We start from the raw sequence: 21,492 nt of genomic DNA, 5'->3' as shown, positions 1-21,492 counted from the left end.
GCTGCATGTCTTTTTAGCTATGAAGTACTGTGGTTTATTCCAGTGTCAAGAAATATAACTGAAATACCCTAAAATTTACTATTTCCTTAAAGACTAAGCAGTGCAAATACCAAATACTTCATTTAGACTTGAACAGCTGGAGTATTTGAGGTTTATGAACAGTAGGAAAAGATGAAGAACACATGGTCAGTCCCAAAATATTTCCAATGAGCTTGAAGGCTCCAGGTCTATGAACCCCTATGGTTGGGGGTTCTGTACTCATGGGTAATGCAGCTACAGCAACTATTAATGAAAACATCCATCAAAAAGATAAAACAGATGGGCTTTGAGCCTCTACTTGGTGAATATTTTTACTAGTCTAGAGTAGTATCTATCATAAGTAACAAACAGAATTTTTTAATGATTCTATTTAAAATTGGCTGGATTTCAAAATGCTTATAAAACTATACCATTTTGTAAATGGTATACTGTCTACATCAGTGCAGTGTACATTCTGAAGGCCAAAAATGATTGGGTGATTTTTCAGCAGATATTTAGCACGAAGAGCTAAGTTCAATTAGAAAAGAAGCACATCTCACCTGTTACTTCCAGAAGAAGCCTCATCTTTACTCTTTGAGTAACAGCCCCACACTGTAGGCCAGGCAGATCACTTAACCTTTAGCCTTCTTTCCACCATGGATTAACTGTATGCACGTGCACAGCAAAGTTAAAGTTTTACTGCTTTGTAAATGGCAGCGTTAACTCACTGAATGAAAGCTGACCTGGTGTAATGTTACATTTGGGTAGCTGAGCCCAAGCAGCACATGGTACAGCCCATTACACAGTGTGTGCCCATCCTATAGAGCTGGTGATGTAAATAAGAGAGGCCAATCATGTCTGCAATAGCTGCTCTGGGCAGGTTAACCCAAGGTCGGAGGGTAGGGAAGAAGGAGTTTATTACGTGAGTAAATATTTACCTTCACAACAGTACACATGTGCCACAAACCAAGCTAACTGGTAGTGTAAAAATAAATGCTGATGTCAGCCAACAAGGGGGAAGAGATGCAAATCAAGACTAACTAATGGGCTGGGTCACAGTTAGGTCCCAATTACATGAAAGGAATTTTCCCTTCCTTTCCCTTTAGCCCCCCCCTTTCTGAAAGAACACAAGTCGTGGAGAACAAACAGCATATGTGATGAACACGTTTTCAGTTATAAAGCACTTGACATCTCATTTCCCTTTCGAAATGCTAACAGATAGCAAGCTATCCCCTCTATCTAACACAAGACTGCAGCCAGCCAGCCCCCAGAGCTGTGGTACACAGGGCAGCCCCTCAACAACGAGCCACAGTGCAGCTTGTGCAGCCACTTCAGATGGCAGCTCCTAAGAAAGTACCACACACTTCAAGGACATTTCAAAATGACCTGGAGAACTACATAGTTAATTTTTCTCCAGTTTTCACATAGCTCAAAGAAAGATAGATTAACATGTAAACTAGAATTCACTTGAATTTCAGATTTTCAGTTATAAAACGAATTTTCCAGTATTGCAGGGCAGAATGCTTCATAAGTGAACAAGAGGCATCATGACCCCTACTGTTTTACACCTTTGAAGAATTTCTTCCATGTGGATTATAAAGAATATACAGGAACATACACTATCTAAGCTTTAAAAATCTTTATTACCTCCTTTGCTTTTTCCTCCTCTCACAAAACATTAAAGGTTTTAAATTTCAGCCTAAGCACTGAAAAAACTGAGCAATTCTGTTCAAACATAGTTAATTACACTTATTTATAGGGAAAATTATTTGTCTAATTTTCTTCCAAATCTGTATTGCCAAATGTGTTATGAAACTCTCTTAAGAGCATCTTCCACATAGCAAACTGAGTATTTTAAGAAACAAAGTAGTATAGGACAAGTAGATATTCCCTGCTAAAAGCTTGTCTTTACCACAAACAGTAATCACCAGTGAGTATGTACCAGGCTGCTTAGCACTGAAGTTTCATTGTTGATATGTGACAGGCTATAAAAGCATATCTCTGGATCAAACAGAGACCATGAAGAAGAAATTACTGAGAGAGAGAGACCATACTTTATACAAGTGTAGTCACTAATAAAATTAAGTCATTAAAAAAGAAAACCTTTTGTATCCTTCTTCCTTTTTAGTAAAAGGCAGTAATTTTTGTGCTTTATGTGCAGTGAGTTTTTCTATTTCTGTTCCAGTACTATCTACAGAACTCACCCTTTCATCAGCACAGAATTCCTCTCCAAAAGAGGCTGAAAAGTTACATTACAGAAAGGATCATCATAATAAAAGGGATAATGAAAGATAAAAAGATGTGTAAATACTGACCATATGGGCACAAAGAAATCTTTGTTCTTTTCTAACAATGGCTGCTGCTCAGACCCCTGCTGTCTTTTAACTCCAAAGTCACTCCAGTCATTTCAACAGATTGGACAGGAAGAGGGCACAAATTCAGGGTGTCTAATCAGAGCTGTGCCCTCAAAGATTTGATGACTGGTCTGTAAGATATTGAAGACCTTCCTCTACCAAACCAGCAAACCATCTGAGATAAACAGTCACAGCCAGAGGCACCTTCCTGAAGTCCTGGCTTGCCAAGGAACAACTATTTCCTGAAGAATCTGAAATGGAGGTGTTGACATTAATGTTGTGTATGTTTGGATCCATCAGCTGCTCTCCTTTGTGAATAATGAGGATGACAGGGAACAGCACCACCATACCCAGGCTCAGTCCCTTGAATTCCAGGACTTAACCCTCCTCTCATTTAACCTAGTGAACATGGCTGCCTTCTGTACTCCTTCAAGCATAATGTCTTGCTCTCTACATGACACAAGAAACCACTCTTACAGGCTCAGCATATTATTTCTTGTCCAAGCAGCAGCCTCACATAAATGAGGTCTTTCAGAAGGATGGAGGTGTGGGACTGAAGGCCAGCAAGAAGAAATGGTACGTAATAACCTTCAGCTATAGCATCAAGACCACAGGCATGTGCTGCAGTGCACAGCCATCCACAATGGGATGAAGCTGGTCTGTTCCCCATTACAGGTCTGAGCAACAAAAGATGCCACAAAAGAGCACGGATTTTAAGATCAAGCCCCATCTCCAGGAATTAACAATGGGGCCGAGAAGAAGGAGGTAGTGCCACGTCTCATCACAGACTCTTCAGAACGCACCTTCCCCTCCTCTCCTGACAGATGTCTCTTTTAGTAAAAGAAGAAAAGCCTTCACACAGGCCTGCATAACACACCATAACATTCTTCTCTCCAGCAAGAGAGAAAAAGCGTCAAGGAAAAATACCATGGAACACTGCAAGACACCTGGAACATAACACATGCTGGCAATGGGGTAGAAGATGTTGATTTTTAAAGAATATTGGGACAAAGATGGCAATTTGATTAAGCCCCAGATTCTCCTGCACTTAAAAGTAGTAGTGCCAAATCTAGGTGAAACTGAATATAGAGGAACTGGCCACATTCTGCTTAAAAATACTAGAGAACGTGAAAAGATTGTGACTAACTCCTACACAGGACTGTGGATACCAAGAATGGCACATAATAGCTAAATAATGTTGGATATCACAGCCTGCTTCAAAAGCTGGTATATTGGAGAGGGAGGTGTTTTGTTCGCTTGGTTTTTTTGGTTTGTTGGGGTTTTATAAGTATTCAAACCTATGACCTTGTGCTGTGTTTATCAGGAAAAACTTCATCTAAACAGTGAATACTTCTGCCATATAAGTCACTAGGTGGGATGCAGCTGCATACAGGCTGAACTTAAAGATCATTTTGGGCCATGTTATCAAGACTACCAGTTGAGAAGTAAGTGACCATCAACAGGGAGAGATCCTGAAGTAGCAAGACATCCACCTAAAGGAAGCTGCACTAGCACAGAAACTTTTCACCACATCTTCCTGTGGGCTGAAGAAAAGGCAGGAAAATAAAAGTATATTCTCTGCTGATATCCATAGAAACACCAAATTGTTTGGTTCTAGTAAGAGACACTCTGCTCTGTGAACATCTGCATGGACAAGCAGAGACAGAACCACGGTGCAGTAGTAAAGGCTCTCTGGTGGTCACAAGCACCAGAACACCCTAGAGCTGTAAGCTGCTTACTAAAGAATGCAATGTCCTACAGTTCCAAACCAAATTATTTTAAGTATCATTATCAGCTGCCAGCGGCGTAAAAATGCAAAGCCAACCAACATGAAACACACCCGTTCAAAGGTACATAACTTACCCTTTATCAGACTATAAAACCCAAAAATAATTCCTAATTGATTCAGTTTCCACAGCTGTAAATTCCACCCTCCCCTCCCCACCCCTTTCAAAAGTCACAACTGTACCTTTTCTGCCTTTTTGTCAGAGATATCTTGTTTTTCTAGAACTGCCATACTTTCCTTCAGGTTCTTCACTATGTCTGCAGGAGACTTGTGGGACTTGCCAAAGGGGAATGGCATGATTGCAAACCACAAGGTCTTCCTTCTACAGCTCCTGCTTCACCTGGAAAAGGAGCAGAAAAAAGGTACATCAAAAATGAACAGGTGAACTAGAGCTTGACATGACAAACTTAAATTCCTGTAATTCTAAATCTTTTAAAACACAAGATACAGAATCTAAGAACTCACATTAAGATCATCATCTCATTCTTCAGGAACAAATTAAAGAGCACATTAATTATATTCGAAGCCACACACTGTACAGATGCCACATTTGGGCAAGACCAACAAGGATAAATTATTCCAATTAATGCTGTCAAGTAAAATGCCTTCCTACATGAGGTCTTTGACACACAGGTCATGTCTCAGTGGCTCTGCAGTGACTGTCCAGGTACATGCTTTTATCCAGATTCATTCCATAACAAATGCAAAGTAGACCCCAAAGCCTGCACCTCAGTGCAGGACCTACAAGCACGATGCAGACAAGGCTACAGAGAGCAGCTTATTCCTATGTCAAGACACTTGGCATGTCCTGGCATTTTCATATCAATACTACTGTAATTTCATACTGAAATACAGTCTCACCCTCACTCATTTTATGGGAAATACAATTTGTCACCAATAACAGGGTGACAAATGTGACACAGATGTAAATAAAGCATTTGTAAAACCAACATCTGATATGTGTCTCTTTCAAAAAGATAAAACAAGTCTTACAGGAGAAACTTTCCTTCCCTGAAAATATTTGGCTCTTGAATCCAAATACATTTATTCTTCTTTATATTTACATTATTTGCTTTTACACACACACACACACAAATATACTTGCTTCTGTATACAAAACAGAAGACTTACTAAAATAAATGAGTATACTAAATCTTTTGTTACTAAACACATACATCCACATCTAAACAGTAATAAAACCTTCTAACAAGTGAACTCCATAAAGCATATCTCTACAACTCTCATTTAGACAGAAGAGAACAGGAAACTATATTAAAAATGCTGACAGTGCTACTTCTGCTAGACACAAAAGGCAGCTGAAGAAGCAGGCAGAGCAGAGACTGCACTGTCATTCCAAAGAAGGGAGACTACCCTGAAAGTTTAATTTCTATCTCCCTGCAATGTCCAAGTAATTTGGTAACAAGTCAACTATAACCAGTACATGTAACAGTACTTTGCTCCCTGATTAAAATACCAGCTCATCCACCATGAACTCCAAAATGTTACTCCTGATCTTAGTCAACAGTGTTTTGATCAAGGATTAAAAATACCAACTTAATACTATTTTTAGTTGCTTTGATTTTTAAAACAAACAAGTTGGGCTGGCCCAAGGGCAACAATTTAAAGGGGAAGAACAGAAGCACTGGGATCTTTAGCCAAGTAAATTTCCATAAACAGGGATTTCAGGTAACCAGCTACAGAGATCATCCTTCACTGTTCCACGCCTGTGACTGACTTCACACAGCTGATAAAAAGCATAAGGTATGTAGTTTTTAATTAGATTACTTTCAGATAAAAGTATCAGCAGGAAAGTTGAAACAAGACTTTCCGCCAGCCATTTCCATTCTTTAACAGATCACAAGGACCTTCTGCTGCATTTATTGTGCAGTATAATATTTGTGTCATTATAATATCTCTCATTCACAATTTGCACAAAAAGAGGGGCTGTAACACTGAAATTACAAGCACAGGACTGGTACCCTAAGAGATAAAATGCCCCCAGGTTACCCCTTAGACAAGAGAATTTTATGCCTCAAACTTCATCACATCTAGTGGAACCAAAAGCTACATCTAAGAAAAGCACCACTACTTATTGTTATTTAACAAAAAATTTAATGGCATTTCCAACAATGTTAAAAGAAAATTTCACACAGGATTTTTTTTTTCCTAGAAGGAGACAGGTGTGAATATAAGCACAATTGCCCTACAACATGGAGACGTACCTCCATCATCACAGCAGCATTTCAAATGTTCCCTTTATCTCTCCCTTTGATTATTACTCCTGCCAAATGAAGATGAGCCCTGAAAACAAATCTGAATTCTTTCACACTTGCATATCATCATTGATAATAACAGTGTTTAACAACTACTCTGCATATTCATTCTGGAAGATGGCTATACCCATGTAACACAGTAGGACTGGCTCAAAAAACTGCTAGTCTTAACTCCTTGGATTATGTGTTAAAACAGAATCAAAACCAGTAGGAATCAAAACAGGTGAGAGAACAAAAACATTATATGGAATCACAAAATCTGTTATTACAGCAATATACAAAGAAAATAAATCAAACCAATAAAATGACTCTGCACACTCATTCTCTAGAGCAGAACTGTGCTACTCCTGAACTAAAAGACTACATGGACAACACATAAAACCTATGGAAATACAAAATAATGAGAAACAACTGTCCTCATGGTGTGCCCAGTATCTATGTTTGCAAAGCTTGCTTTGCCTCCACACAGTGCTCAATTTCTTAAGTTAAAAATAGTCTACAGCTTTGCCTTATGAAACCTTACAAGTTCTGCATAAATCAGATGCACATACATGCAAACACAAGTTGTACACAAGTTTCATTGTATGTACTAGCATATCTAATAAAAAATAATCAATTAATTGCAGTTCACTAGCATATAGTTATACTAAGTATTTTTTCCCAATTCAGGCAAGTTCCTGGATGAATTTCTCATAAGCAATTTGGAAAAATCAGGAAAGACTGTCAGCACCATTAAGAAGGAAATCCACACCCCTGACTACTGAAGGTGACATTTTGCTTCAAGGTATTTCATTTATTATATAAAATGGAATAAATATACTGTTTATGCCATTTCAATTTTATTACTGGAAGGAAGGCAGTGGCACTGCCAGGAACATTATCTGGGGCCTGACTGAAGATCTCACTAACCCTGAAGCAAAATTCTGTTACTGAAGAACCTGTGTCACATCCTGCCAAAAAAAAAAAAAAGGCAGGAGCAGTCCTTTCCTTTGTCTCTCAAAGCTGTACTTCATGCAGAAGAACATAGACAGGCTGTTCCTTTTTCAGCCCAGCAAAACTACCCCCAGCAGCACCCTGTGTGTGCACAATGGACAATGACAACATCTGTGTGAGATTGGAAAGAGTTGCAACCACCCACATCTGCAACATGAGAAAAAAGGGGAACAACATCAAGTGACAATTTCTGTAAATAAGAACAGGCCTTACATCATGTCAAATGATAACTGATTCACAATACCAGCACCTGGTTGCCTTGCAAATCCTGGATAAAAACTGATTGTGGCTAAAGAAAGGCATCACAGGACTCTCGGAAAGTTAAACTGCAACAAGTACATGGACAGCTCTGTGCTCTGCTGGGCTGCTTGGGTTTATCTTCCCTTCCCAGAAACCTCACTTTTATTCATTTGTTAAAAGAGACCATGAACAATATTATACAAATCTCCAGCTTTCTCAGGCAGGCACTTCATTACACCAATATTCAAGCAGGCCAAACCTACCGAAACGTAAGGTCCTCAAAGCACCGGGGTCACAGCCACATTTAGAAATCTTGAATGACGTTACCAATCCAAAGGGACCATTAAACAACAACATGGCATTCAGCCAAACACCCAGAGATTTGACTTCCACTGACACACACTCGGGCACACTGGGACATTTGGGCTTTTGTGATAAGCAGAGATAGTAACCCCTCTGTTTCAGATAGTATATAACTTCCAGCTCTGTCAGTGCAGCTTGCACCCCTGCAGTTTGCTTCATGTATAAGGCTTTGTATTGTTTTATTCACTGCACTGACCACACAATCAATTAATGTCCAATTTAAATCTACTACATTGCATACATAAGATTGTTTTATATAAGATTGTTTTTTTAACTAGGCAGAACCCTTAAAAGCATTTCTCTGCGAGGAGAAAAAAAAATGCCACAAGAACAAATACAGAAGCAAGACAAACAAATTCCTTTCCTTTAATTAATTTAATTCTCTAAAGAATAGATAAACCAGCCTGGAGTATGGTCTCTCATGTAACTCCACTTTTTCTTATTCAAGGTTCAGAAGATGTGCCACCTCTATACCAGAAATGTGTGCTACAGTTTAAAAACTGACTGCTTAACAAGAGCAGGGTTTTTCTGTTGTAAGTAGTATGCTTTTGTTATTGCAAGCTCCCTGCATTACTATTTTCAGAACAATACTGGTACAAGAAATAGTACAATGACACTCCTGACTGCAGTGAAATGTGAAGTTACTCCACAGACAAATGAATTAACCAGCACTGAAGTCTCACCAAGGCAGGCTTTTAAAGCTGCACTGAAGGCAAAGGAATATGAGCAGCACAAGCAGAGGCACAAAAGCAAACTTAACCTTTCTACTTAAAGAGCAAACAGCCACCATTCCCCCATGCAAAATGCTACTTAAATAATGTATGAAATCCCCCTATACCCAATTCTGTGAAACAAACAAGTGCAATAAACTCAATTCCTTATTCTATCCTAGGCCTTACAGTTTAACTGCACTATATTAAAGCCTCTTGCTGCCTTGTTTACACGCCAAGAGTTTAAGGTGAGTGCTTTTAGCAAGCTCCTAAGGAGGAAAAGAGGAAAAAACCCTTCAGCTATTTCCTGGCTACAACTGCACATCTTAAAAAAATTCCAAGCCTAGTGAAAAACCACGTGGTAACACCCAGTTAGTGTGCACATAAGGAGATAAGCCGAAGATCAAACAAAACCAACATAATTTTTTAATAAGGCCAAATAATTAACAGTGAGGTTCCCCAAGACAAATGAGCCAACCCAAGAGCTGGCCACCACTGATGGGGGAAGCCTCGTTCCTTCTCTGCTCCCCACACCATCTCCTTCCCCCTGCTTTTATGCTTGGCTCAGCTGAGCCATCCATGAGCTAAGCCACTCACTGAGAGACCAGAAAACTAAGACCTAGAAGGAAAGTAAGCAGTGAGTAGTGTGAGGAACGTAGAGAATACATCCCTTTGACCCGCAAGTAGTTGTGAATCAACTCCCTCATCTCATGACCTCGCCATAGGAGCACCTCATGGTAAGGCTGGAGCTGAATCCATAGCAGGACTGAAGGGGGAAGGTCACTCTCCATCATTATTTTGAGTGGTCTGATGTTTGTCTGAGTGCTCCATGTGTGGCTGAACTCTCCAAAATGGCAGAAGACAAAGCCAACAAAAATGAGGGAAAACCAATTTAAAAAAAAAAAGAAAAAAATCGGAAAGGTTCTTAAGACAAACCAGTACATGGCACTCCCAGCTGTGAGCCAGAGTCAGCCCAAGGGAGGAGGAGAGGAAAAGGCTGGGGCAGGCAGGAGGGAAGGGCACATCACCTCCTCCAGGTACAGGGAAGCTGCCAACCTCTATCCTGAAATCATATCATGTGTCCATTACACTCCGCAGTGTTATTAACACATAGGAGAATGGCTTAAACAAATACAGTTAAATAAACTAATGAGTCTACAACGGCAAAATATCTAGATCCACAACAAACAGCTGGGTCTACTCTGTGTGTGGATTTTTAATTGACAATTTATCAGTCTATTACTGACAAAACATGCTGCATCTTGCTAAAAAGAGGCATGTTGTTATTAAAAAATATAACACAGCAGGCTCATGTTTGTCTTGATAGAACTGATTTCCCTCAGAACCTGCTCTTTTGCTGTAGGCCTCTCAAATTAACAGGGATCATTAAGCCAGTATTGAAAACAATAACATAAATCAGTCTTCATCACATCTTATTGTTACAAGTGGCTGTTAGTTCAGTCAGAATTCACCGCTGTGAAGTCTGGTTGGGATGATAAAACCAGAAATAGATCAAGAAATTATGCATTTTTAAAAGCACTGTCTCGCAGTCAGGCATGCTTAGCATCCAGAAGGAAGACTGACAGCCATTCCTTTGATCCAAGAACCATTTTTTATGCAAGCTATCATGCTCCTTGGGAAAAAAAATATTCCAGTACTTCAAAGCCAGACGCTGACACCATATCAGTATTTAGCCAGATGTAAGTTCCTGACTGTACTTTCTGTAAGCACTGTATGTGTGCAGAGCAGCCCTGCCCTGGTGCATGTGCAGCAGCTGGCACGGCAGGACAGCAGCCAGGTGCCACTGTGAGGCATCTGGAATATCGCTGCCAGCTCATCCCTGCGAATTCCTGGCTGCAGCACGTCTTCCTGAAAGGCCTCACCACTTCTAATTGCACAAGTATTGCTGACCCAAGGCAGCATCCATCATTTCCTTCAGTGTATTATTTAAATGGAGTGCTCACATTCCTCATTAAAACATTCCTCCACATTTTTCGTGTGCTCTTTTCTACTACATCTTTCAGTATTCTCATTCTGGATATGTGGTTTCCCACTAGATTAAACGATTTTCAAGAGCTTCAGCACTGTACCGAGACAATTCTTTCATTTTATTTTTGATATGCTAAACAAATTGAAGCATGACAGCCTCTCATCCAAAATAGATGTCTAAATAGCATAGTTTATTAATACCTCACCTGCAAAACTTTCCTATCCCAGAGGAAATGAGATCAATAAAGAGCAAAAGCCACACCTCAGTGTATTTCAGGGCTCCAGCACGAACTATTCAGTATAACCATGGCTTTACTTGCACAAGCATGCCATTAACAGAATGGCTATGGCTGTAACTGGTAATTACTGCCACTACCAGCTGGCAGAATTCAGGAGTACAGTCCAGCTCTAAGGTATTTCTGCTATCCTGTAAATACTTCCACACACCTTCTCAGCATTTCTTGCAACATAACTTTAAAAAATGGATAGGAGAACTAACTACATCAACTGTCTCTGGTGTAAGAAGTAAAACTATTGACATGCTAAATACCTAAAGCAATAAATGATCTGTTTGGATCTGCCATGATATTTTGTAAGTAATATAATTCATACATAGAAGTTTTCCTGCAAGAGAGGTACGCTCATCTCATACCTGGCATGTCCCACCCACCACTGAATATTAGAACCTTTCTTAAAATTCACTATCAACTTGTTCAAGTCTACAGCACACAAAAGCTTTAAAATTATTCAAAAGCAGTTTCACAACTCTGCATCACAGAATTATTTGTGGTGTGACCCACTTAAAGACTAAAATGGGGGAAAAAAATCCCATCTCTCAGAATGGCAGCTCAGTTCAGGGAAAAATTAAAATCATGAAGGAAAAAAATCCCTCCTGTAACACAGATGAACAATAAAGTGAACAAAAAAATTTAATTCAATGGATTCAGGAGAAAAAAAGAAAATTGGAAAATATATTTCTACAAAAAAAATGAAATTCATAATGTGACTTAGCTTCTTACTTTCTGAAAATTTCAAAGCAATTAAGTCCCTGGCAGTTCACAGCTCTTCTTGTTTCTTTAGCACCAAATGCCAGCTGATTCCTTTCATTAAGCAGGCCTCTCTCTTGCCATTCAATTAATTTACTGATCCTTTTGCCTCTTCAAGAGCCTCCTCCTCCAGCAGACACCTGCATGATGCTGGACAAAGAGAAGGGCAGCTCCTGCCATGACGCTCTATTACCTCACTGCAGCCTCCTAAAACTGCCTTGTACTTTGTGACTTGCACATTACTGCATTCATTGCAGTTCAACACACAGAAAAATTAAGTAGAAACTGGTTTCAAATAATGTTGCTGCTTTTAAGGGGCTTCAGAGATCCAGCATAAGCAGAAAGCTTGTTAATACTAATGCTTAGTATCTGAAATCCCAGCTCTGTCTCCATGTTCAAGGAAATTTTATGACTCAGCTTCTTTCCCTGGTGTACTGTTTAGAGTTACCCCACCCATTCATTTCCCCACAAACCTTACTGCTATACTGCAGTATGGTATACAGACAAGCATGTAAATGCCTCACCCACTCCTCGGTAAATATATTTTAAAAATAATAATAAACCTAAGTTTCACCACAAAAAGTAACTACTATCTTTAACACACTGCACCAAAAAAAAAGAAAAAAAAAATAAGAACTTACTTGAAGCTTCAAGAAAAGTTGTCAGACAATATGTCCACTTCTAGCCAGGTAGAAGCTGAAGTAATTTTCTCATAACCTGGTATTACAGTCAATCCCTGTTGGCTCAGATGCCTGTACTGCATCATCACAAACCCCAGAATATTTGCTACATGACAAAAAACACTGCAATTATGTATGTGCCATTCCACGCACCCTTGGAAGCAAAAACTCAAAGCAAGAGTCTCCTTTGTAATTATTTCTATTCCTTGGTATATATTATTCACATTATTTTCCAGAGGTTCTTTTTGCATCAGATTTCTGATATACACCTAAGGGTGAATTCTGAGAGCGAAGAAGTGACAAAAGGGGAGTCAGAAGGACAAAGCAGTTTAATCTCTGACCTATTTTGCATCGTGGTCTGGAGTTCACACATTCCAACAACTAAACACGTCTGCAGGAGCATCAGAAAACCCCATCAGCACCACAGCATTGGAATTTGGCCTTACCCAGCCAGCCAGGGGCATGATCAGAGGGAAAACAGATCACTTCAAACACGAGCCAGTGACGTAAGCAAGGAGGATGAGAATCCCAAGCACCAGCACAAGACAGAAAGGGAAATGCACACGTGCTTTTGGGGCATCTGATTTTGAAGAGAAGTTGAGAACAATTAAACTGCGAGAATGGTCCTGGGATTGCTCCAGACCAATCCCCTAAGGTGCAATTTTCTTAGAGAATACTCTCTCAATCAAGAAACTACACTCACTAAAACCACTCTCTAGTAGCACAAGCAACAAAGCTAGGAAAAAAAAAGGAAATGGATAAAGTATTTACCCAAATATCATTTCAGTAAGAATCATGTCACAGTATTACTTTTAAAACTGACTTTTAAGAAAAACAACAATATTTTTCCCATGGTTCCTTTACTTTCTTTGGAGATCATATTCTATGGCCTGCTAGAAACTTCTAATGCTCAACATAAGTTCATCAGAGTTCAGCACAACATAACTCTTCATCTACTTTATGTGAAGATCACAGATCTCTAATAAAGATAACATACAAAAGAATAAGATCACTTAAGGAAGGACAACATTAAAGCATTAAGATAATGGGCTATAAAACAGTGATCTCAACATAGCTTAGGAACCTCCATAAACACTGACTTAAGAATTGAGAAGACATATCAAAGACTATCCCTCTTCCCTACTGATTACTACTGGTCCCAGCCACAGGCAGCACAGAACAAACTACATCTGTCTCTGCTTTGACAGACCTACCTCGGAAGGCTTCCCTTGTAAAATAATCAGTTTGGGAGTTCACAATTAAAGAAACTTTATGTTAGACTACTGTACAGTTCACCTCAGTCCCAAAAGCTTTACTAGCTTGACTAGCTGAGATGACATGCAATCAAGCATGGCTTAATGTCTCTGGGTTCACTTTTGTGCATTAGCTTGACAGAACTAGGGCTGAAACCCAAAACCAGCAGGGACAGCAAGCTGCACTGCAAAAAATTGGTCAGACTCCTGAAAGGTGACTCTGAGACCACAGAAGACTTCTCCATTCTGACATTATTCCCTCTACTGAGGGATCTCAGTGGTGTGACACAAGGATTAAAATGTAAGTTATTCTGAGATCAACTGTCATGATTCCAAGCTGATTTCTGCTACATGAATCCGAGGGAACTTGGCCCATGATTCAATGATTACATATCTCCTCTGCAAAAGGGAGTTCCTGACAAATAACCTATGGGAATTACATACTGAGTCACAGAGAAAGCAGGAGAGGGCAATCAATAAACGACTCAGAATCATGACCCTATCACTACTGTGAATCTTTTCCCTCTAGTTCATTACATCTTCATTCAGTAAAGAAAAAGAGTTGTTCAGGGGGTTTTTTTCCCCTAAATTCCCTCTTACCTAGTACTGGGAACTAAAGTACAGGCAATATCTGAGCTGATCCATAGTCCCTGGCATTTAAAACACAGTTTTGATGACAATACAAAAGGGTTCACTGACACAGCTCTGTTGACAAATCCTACCAGTGCAGATACAGCTTAGATTAATAAAAAACACCATGACAAGTGCAACTGTGCTAGGGCTTTACTGGTAAAGTACCTTTATAAAGAGCACTCTCTACTTCACACTGCCAACCCAAATCAGTCCCACCATCAGTCAAGCATCCAATTTCCCCAAGCTAGCTGCGTGGAGGTATTTTTTAGTATGGAACTTTCAGCCAGCTCATCCTCACACCAAAATCCCTGCTCCCTCTTGAGTATGCTGTATCAAGGACAATGTGGTAGATGAGAAAACATCACAAAGATCAGCAAAATCACAGAAAGAAAGACTTCTCTTTCCTCCCAATTACTGAAAATCAAGAATTAGTTTCAGGGGCACCACTTGAAGGAGAAAGGCAAATAAAAACCAACACATTACAGGCCAGCACACACCTGCGACATTCAGATGTACATCTCATGGTTACCAAGACACCAGTGCCTTTGTAAGAGATAAACCCAGGAGAAGCAGCTGGCTGAAACCAGCCTGAATAAAACTGTCAGGGGTTCAGGAAACAGAAAAAACCTGGATAATTTACTGTGCACCACAATGAGTGGCACTCCCCAGGGGGTCACTATTGGACCAGCACTGTTCAACACGTTTCTCAGTGGGATTGATCCCACCCTCGCCAAGCTTGCTGATGAAATCAAACTGTGGGGTCTTGGCCAACATGCTGGAGGGAAGGGATGCCATCCAGAGTAGTCTGGAAAAGCCTGAGAGGCAGGCCCACGTGAACCTCATGAGGTTCAACAAGGCCAACTGCAAGGTCCTGCACGTGGGGTGGGGCAATCCTGAGCAGAGAGTCTGGGCAGAGAATGGATTGAGAGCATCCCTGCAGGAAAGGACTTGGGGGTCTTGATTGATGAGATGTGCACTGTAGCCCAGAAAAGCCAGCTGTGTCCTGGGCTGCATCTAAAGCTGTGTGGGCAGCAGGTGAGGGAGGGGATTCAGCCCCTCTGCTCTGCTCTCATGACACCCCACTTGCAGTGCTACCTCCAGCTGTGGGGCCCCTAGGATAAGAAGGAAGAGGATCTGCTGGAGCAAGTTCAGAGGAGGCTACAAAATGATCAGAGGGCTGGAGCATCCCTGCCATGGAGACAAGCTGAGAGTTGAGGTTGTTCATTCTGGGGAAAAAAAGGCTCTGGGGAGACCTTAAAGTACCTTCCAGTGCCTAAAGGGGCTACAAGAGAGATGGAGAAGGGGTTTTGACAAGGGCATGTAGTGACAAGACATAGGGGAATGGCTTCACACTGAAAGTGGGCAGGGTTAAATCAGATATTAGGAATAAATTCTTCCCTGTGAGGGTGGTGAGTCACTAGAATAAGCTGCCCAAAGAAGCTGTGGATGCCCCATCCCTGGAAGTGTTCAAGGTCAGGCTGGATGGGGCTTTGAGCAACCCGGTCTAGTGAAAGGTCTCCCTGCTCATGGCAGGGGAGCTGGTACTGGATGGTCTTTAAGGTCCCTTCCAACCCAAACCATTCAATGATTCTGTGATAATATTATCTCCCTTTTCAACTAAATGAGAAAACACTACTGAATTGATGATTAAATTTTGTGCCATGATAATAAACAAGCAAACAAAACCAAACCTTAAAGGACAATTCACTCCATTCTCCCAAGGAAAGAACCAGCCATGGCAATACAGAAATCTCAAATAAATAATTTCAAGATCACAATACACCTAAAGTGGCTGTAAAAAAAGTGTCCTTTACACAGTTCCCTAAAAAATCCTGCCAGTTTACATGTTCGGTCTAAATCTTCAAAGTCATTAATGGATTTGATTTCTGATACATAAACCACAGCACACCTCGACTGCCAAGCCAGGTTCCTCTGGGGTAAGGCAGATCACAGAGCACAGAAGGATATATTTAAGGGCAGCCATGATGCATCCCAGAGTTAGGAGAGCTCTCTGTGGCATAGACCTTTGGGAAAGAGAAGGCAAGTGTCCTATCATTTAACACCATGCCATTGTATTTTCCTTTTGTATGTTTTGAGGCAGATGGAGGGGAGTTTCAGCTCAGCTGTGAACTTGATGCTATGAAATGCTCAGAAGCACAGAACCAAAAGGGGGAATGATCCAGACTGTGCCCCAAACATGCTCAAGCTCTTGTCATGCCAATCTAATTAAGAGTCCTTCTGATGACTCACAAGACACCAGACCAAAGATCTATGATACAGCAGGATCCTTCAGCATACACACTCTGAAAAGCCAGATATTCCTGAAAAACCCACGTCAGAGTCCTTTTCCCTCCTGACACCACCTGAGAGTTCCAGTTACTCAAAGTTATTGTACATTAAATGAAAACAGAATATAAACAATGTGTCAGATGTCTGTGGTGATCTGTCAGATACACATACATGCTACTTTTTATCCCTCTCTTTTTGGGTACACTGGAGTTATCTTTCCAGGTAGACCCCGTCATGCCCATCAAACTTCTTCTGCTTCTATCAGAGTAACAAATACAAGAAAATAACAACCTCGGGACAGGCAGGTTGAAAGCCATCATAATAAGTTTAACATTTTAATTTATTCCAGCCAAGACTGAGAAGAAAATACCTTACAGTTCCTGCTTGCTAGTCCAACACAAATTGACCAAAAGTTTCAAAAAGTATTTTTGCATTTTAAAAGAAAAGGAGGCTGGAGGCAAGACCACAGCAGAAAGACACCTGTCCAAAAGGAAGACATTCCAACCTATTTTACTTGGAAGCAGCCACCAAGAGCTATTGCAGATATGACCCTCCAAGACAGAAGAGCCGGGAGGGTTCACAAAAGGTAACTAAAGCTAGCACTGTTGATACTTTTGATACAGCAGTCAGCACCTCTCCCAAAACACAAACACAGGTCCACAAACTAAAAACTGCTTGAGAGCTGCCTGTCTGCAGACAACAAGTGAAAAATGAGCCTTGGAACAAGAAGTGACTAATATTAACTCAACTAAAATGGTGGGAAAGCTGAAGCGTCTCTGAGGGACAGTTCCCTTATCTAATCTACTAAGAAGAGTTGGACTGGAAAAGGGAACAATCAAATTGTTTTGAAATACTAAAATAAGAGCTCCCAACTTTCCTTTAATGCAATTACTGTGCAAAACTACCAAGAGAAACTTGAGCACTACAGAAGTTACCATCTCTACAAGTTTACCCAAGGAATGATCACACATTATCTCTGCAATAACTGAAGGACAGCAGAACTTCCAAAGGGCTGACATCAAGCTTAGGTGGAAATACTTGCATTTTAGCTGATGCCTATACTCCTAACACTGTGTATTTTTATTTATTTCAGCTACATCAGTATCCTGTCAACCCTCTATTCCTTAGGGCCATGTGGAAAACCAAAACAAAAACCCCACAGCCTTCAAAATTATCAACTGGTGAACCAGCTCAACATAATTTTATTTAATTAGGGATTATAAAATTTAGTCATATAGGAGTTTACAACAATATAATGTCATCACTTTCTATATCACCAAGAGGCTTCAATCAAACAAGAGCTCTTAAACAATCAAATAGTCTAGAAACCAAAATTCACATCATTGGTAAACTCCCAAGTTATACAAAAACTTTGTTTTTAAAGATCCTCTTTTCTATGCTAAAAGACTTGTTCTAACTACAAAAGTGAGCCAAAAGGAACCATAATTCTCAAAAAAAATTCTATATTGCAGTTCCATTTTTAGCAACAAAGGTTGTTAAAACTTATTAGGAAAATGCCAAATTTAAGAAGAAAGTAAGGTTATGCTTTCAAGACTGGTTTAACACTGTAACCTAAGGTTTGACTGCAGTCAAAACATACTATTGGTTATAAATTCTTTAAGGTAACAACGGAATCATAGCATGGTTTGAGTTGGAAGGGACATTAAAGACCATCTAGTTCACAACCATTTTAAAATTAATTTGGTTACCTGATTTAGGGACTTGATCAAAGTCTGGATTTTCTGAGTTTTAGTATAAATCTCAGAGGCATGAATCCACAACGCTGAAAGTTAGGGTACCATAAGGAATACAAATGATAAGGTGCAGAACCTTCTGTTGTACTTATACTTTTCAATCCTTGTTAGTAATGATGAAAGTTAAAAATAACCTATTTAGAGAGAAAAGCTTCTCTACTTCTGGCCAACAATCGTTCTCCTTGTTCACTAAAGAGCTCAAGAACAGCTACTTCTGCCACACAGATTAGACATTTCTTCCTAGATTTGATACTGTTAAGTCTGCACTCTGCCAGTGCCAAAGGGAGAGCAGAACCACCCTTCAGCAATGCTGGGACCTTATCCAGTGCACTTCCCAAGGGAAGAGAAGAGCCTTTCATGGTCAGTCTCAAAGCAAAAAACCTAATCCATCTTTGCTGGATGTAAACTATAAATCCAGGTCTATATGACTGTTAATACTCTGTATTTATACATATGCATACACACATATATAAGTTCCCAAACAAGAATGAAAGCTTATTAAACAGAGTTTACTTCTCTTTCAGACAGAAAAAAAAATGTACATACAGGTAGGAAGGAATAACTACAATCACAAATTAGAGAGTTGGGGAGATGAAGGCTGTTTGGTTTTTCCAGGTTAAAGGAATGAAGAAAATTGAAGTGCTACTCTCTAACAGAATTTAAAACGTCGACACATTCGTAAGTTTGTCATCATGCACAAATGCCCTGAAATTTTTGTGACTTTTTGTGGAAAATATTCCATAATCTTGTAATGAAGAGGCTCTTTTGGATGTAATGATGTTAATCTCCTCCCCATAACACATGAGTTAAGGGTAACACCAGTCAGACAGCACACCCATGCCCGGGCTCTGCCCCAAATGCTCTGTGTATGGATGCTGTTCCTAACAGAAGAACTGTTTACTCCAGCTCCACCCTATTACAGAGTCAGTAGAGTTTGGATATTGCTCAATGGCAATTACAGACGTAAAATGGAACTATGTTAGTCAATGCTGATGAGTCAATATACTACTTTTCTTAGAGATTACAAATCTAAATGATGTCCTCCACAACAGCACTTGTTTGGAAAACATAGAATATTTTCAAGGATCTGCCTTTGTTATCAGTAATTATCCATGAAATCCATGAAAAAAGACTATTTGACCTGGTCATTGAAGCTTGTGTTTGCTTTCAATCATATTTTAAGACAACCCGAATTTCTCATGTTGAAGCAGCAAAGTCCTCCAGTCCAACACCCAACACTTACAAGACTTAAGGTTTTCCAGTTATCTTGATTATTTTAGTTTCCTCAGTTGTACTTTTTTTTAAGAGAAGTCTTCATTCATTCCACTAACACGCTATACCAGACTACAAAAAAGGCAGTATTTCCATAGAACTTTTCCTTTTATGAAGCTGGAAAGTATACAGCAATGCAGAGGACAGCAAATCCAGGTCCCTCAGACAAGACTACCAAGTACTGCCGCAGACAGCTGAATTCTACCCCAAATCTTCCTTTCTCATGAGGCAACACATAACCCAAGTGCCCAACGTGGTCACTGCCTAAGTGTCTGTCCTCTTCTGAGAGCCCAGAGTGAGATTCCAGGACTAACAACAAATACCACAGCCCCAGTTCAGGTGCCTGAACGCCAAACACCACTGTGGATGCTTTAGAACAGCACACCTAGTCTCCAGCTGCCCTTCCAGAAAATCACAAACCTCCTACCTGTCTAGGGCAGGTGCCTTGGAGCAATAAAACAGAACTAGGTATCTACGTTTAGGCAACTGAATTTCATATCAAATGGGTGTCACTGGGAAAAAAAAGTTTAGGAAGTGTAAGTTCTCAAGTGCTCCACGAGACAACACACACAACATCACACACTCAAACACAGGAGGAAACCCTGTGCTTAAGCATCGTGCCCTCAAAAAAAGGGGGAAGAAGCACCATGATGCTGGGGAACGCTGTGAATATGTACTGTAACCAGCACCTGTGAACCAAAGAAAAACCCACAAGGACTGCAATCCTCCTGTCTTCACAGAACTGAGTTTTATGCAGTAAAGCAAGAGACCAAATACTGCACTGCAACTAAACCACATGTGAAGGAGGCCCCTGCACTGAGCACTCTCTTGTGCAGCGATGGAATGGAGGTTCCTGCTGGAAAAGCCTGAAAACAATCACATAAACTTTTTGTTCCAAATCAGTAAGAGCAAAGCAAGGTTCTGAGTATTTGCTAACTTTTGAGATATTAACTTTGCTTTCTCAGCTTTTTCTAATGTCGTACTATGTACAAGGTCTTTACCAGGAACTGTGCCTTGAGTGTCCCCCCTCCAAGGTATCGCTTTAAATTTTCCTGAGAAGTTTCTCCATCACTACCCATCTCCAGTCAGAAGAAACTTAGGACTTGAATAGCAGGTGTGACAGGTTACACATAAACTGTGTGGGAGAGACTTCTCAGGGATCACCTGTGTTACACTCAGTGCATGTCTCCATCACTAAGGTCTCATTTAGCTTGATTAAAACCCCCTCTATTTTCTTTTCTAAAACCATACTTCTCTGTGACTTTGCTTTTGCTTTTTCTTTGCCTATACACCATCTTCAATAAAGTCAAAATGTTACACTGTGGTTACTTTTATAAACCATTACAGTACATCAAGAAAAAAAAAGTCTTTTGACATCTATTAAAAGGAGCATAATCTGCCAAAGCAGTAACTTCACACGTAACAGTCAAAAGTAAAACAAAACAACGCAAATAACTTCTGCCTCATTTCTACAACTGTAGCAAAAGCTCCCAAAAGTGCTTACCCAGAGGAAGAGCTCAGAGCCTCCACTGCAGCAGGATGCTCTGAATGTGTGCTATCAGCACACACATCTACCACACCATACAAGATGTCACTGATAATTCAGTGTCTACAGACTCATTTTTAAACCAAGCTCCCATTCCCAGCTCATCTGCTGAGGAAGCTACTGTGGCTCTGAGTGAGTATTTGGGAAAAAATGTATTCATCCATGGTTGGCTTCCCAGGTGAGCAAAGAGAAAAACAACAGAGAGAGCTGCACTGTGGGATTCTGCCTGGCAAAATCTGATGTGGCACTGGACAAAAGAGCTGGCTGGGGACATGGAGGGGCCTTCCACACCT

The 21,492-nt window shown here is 40.3% G+C and overlaps 2 protein-coding genes across 4 annotated transcripts in view; one reads left to right on the top strand and one right to left on the bottom strand.

Annotated features, from left to right (window-relative positions):
• The window catches only part of LOC127468692 (transcription cofactor HES-6-like), a 182,725-nt gene that overhangs the window by 143,106 nt on the left and 18,127 nt on the right, over nt 1-21,492 (top strand). The gene's annotated exons all lie outside the window — the stretch shown is intronic.
• The window catches only part of CAB39 (calcium binding protein 39), a 41,400-nt gene that overhangs the window by 15,380 nt on the left and 4,528 nt on the right, over nt 1-21,492 (bottom strand). Inside the window, exon 2 of one of the 3 annotated variants that reach the window (XM_051782081.1) lies at nt 4,342-4,498. In XM_051782081.1, the coding sequence (XP_051638041.1) occupies nt 4,342-4,455 (114 nt within the window). In that variant the 5' untranslated portion in view covers nt 4,456-4,498. Of the gene's footprint in view, nt 1-578; nt 859-4,341; nt 4,499-21,492 lie in introns of those variants that run through there. The other 2 variants (XM_051782082.1, XM_051782083.1) reach the window with 2 other exon arrangements.

The sequence above is a fragment of the Manacus candei genome, unplaced genomic scaffold, assembly GCF_025592945.1.
Source record: "Manacus candei isolate 608988 ecotype Guabito, Panama unplaced genomic scaffold, ASM2559294v1 h1tg000015l, whole genome shotgun sequence".
Lineage (NCBI taxonomy): Eukaryota > Metazoa > Chordata > Aves > Passeriformes > Pipridae > Manacus > Manacus candei.
This window is presented reverse-complemented; position numbering and strand designations above follow the sequence as displayed.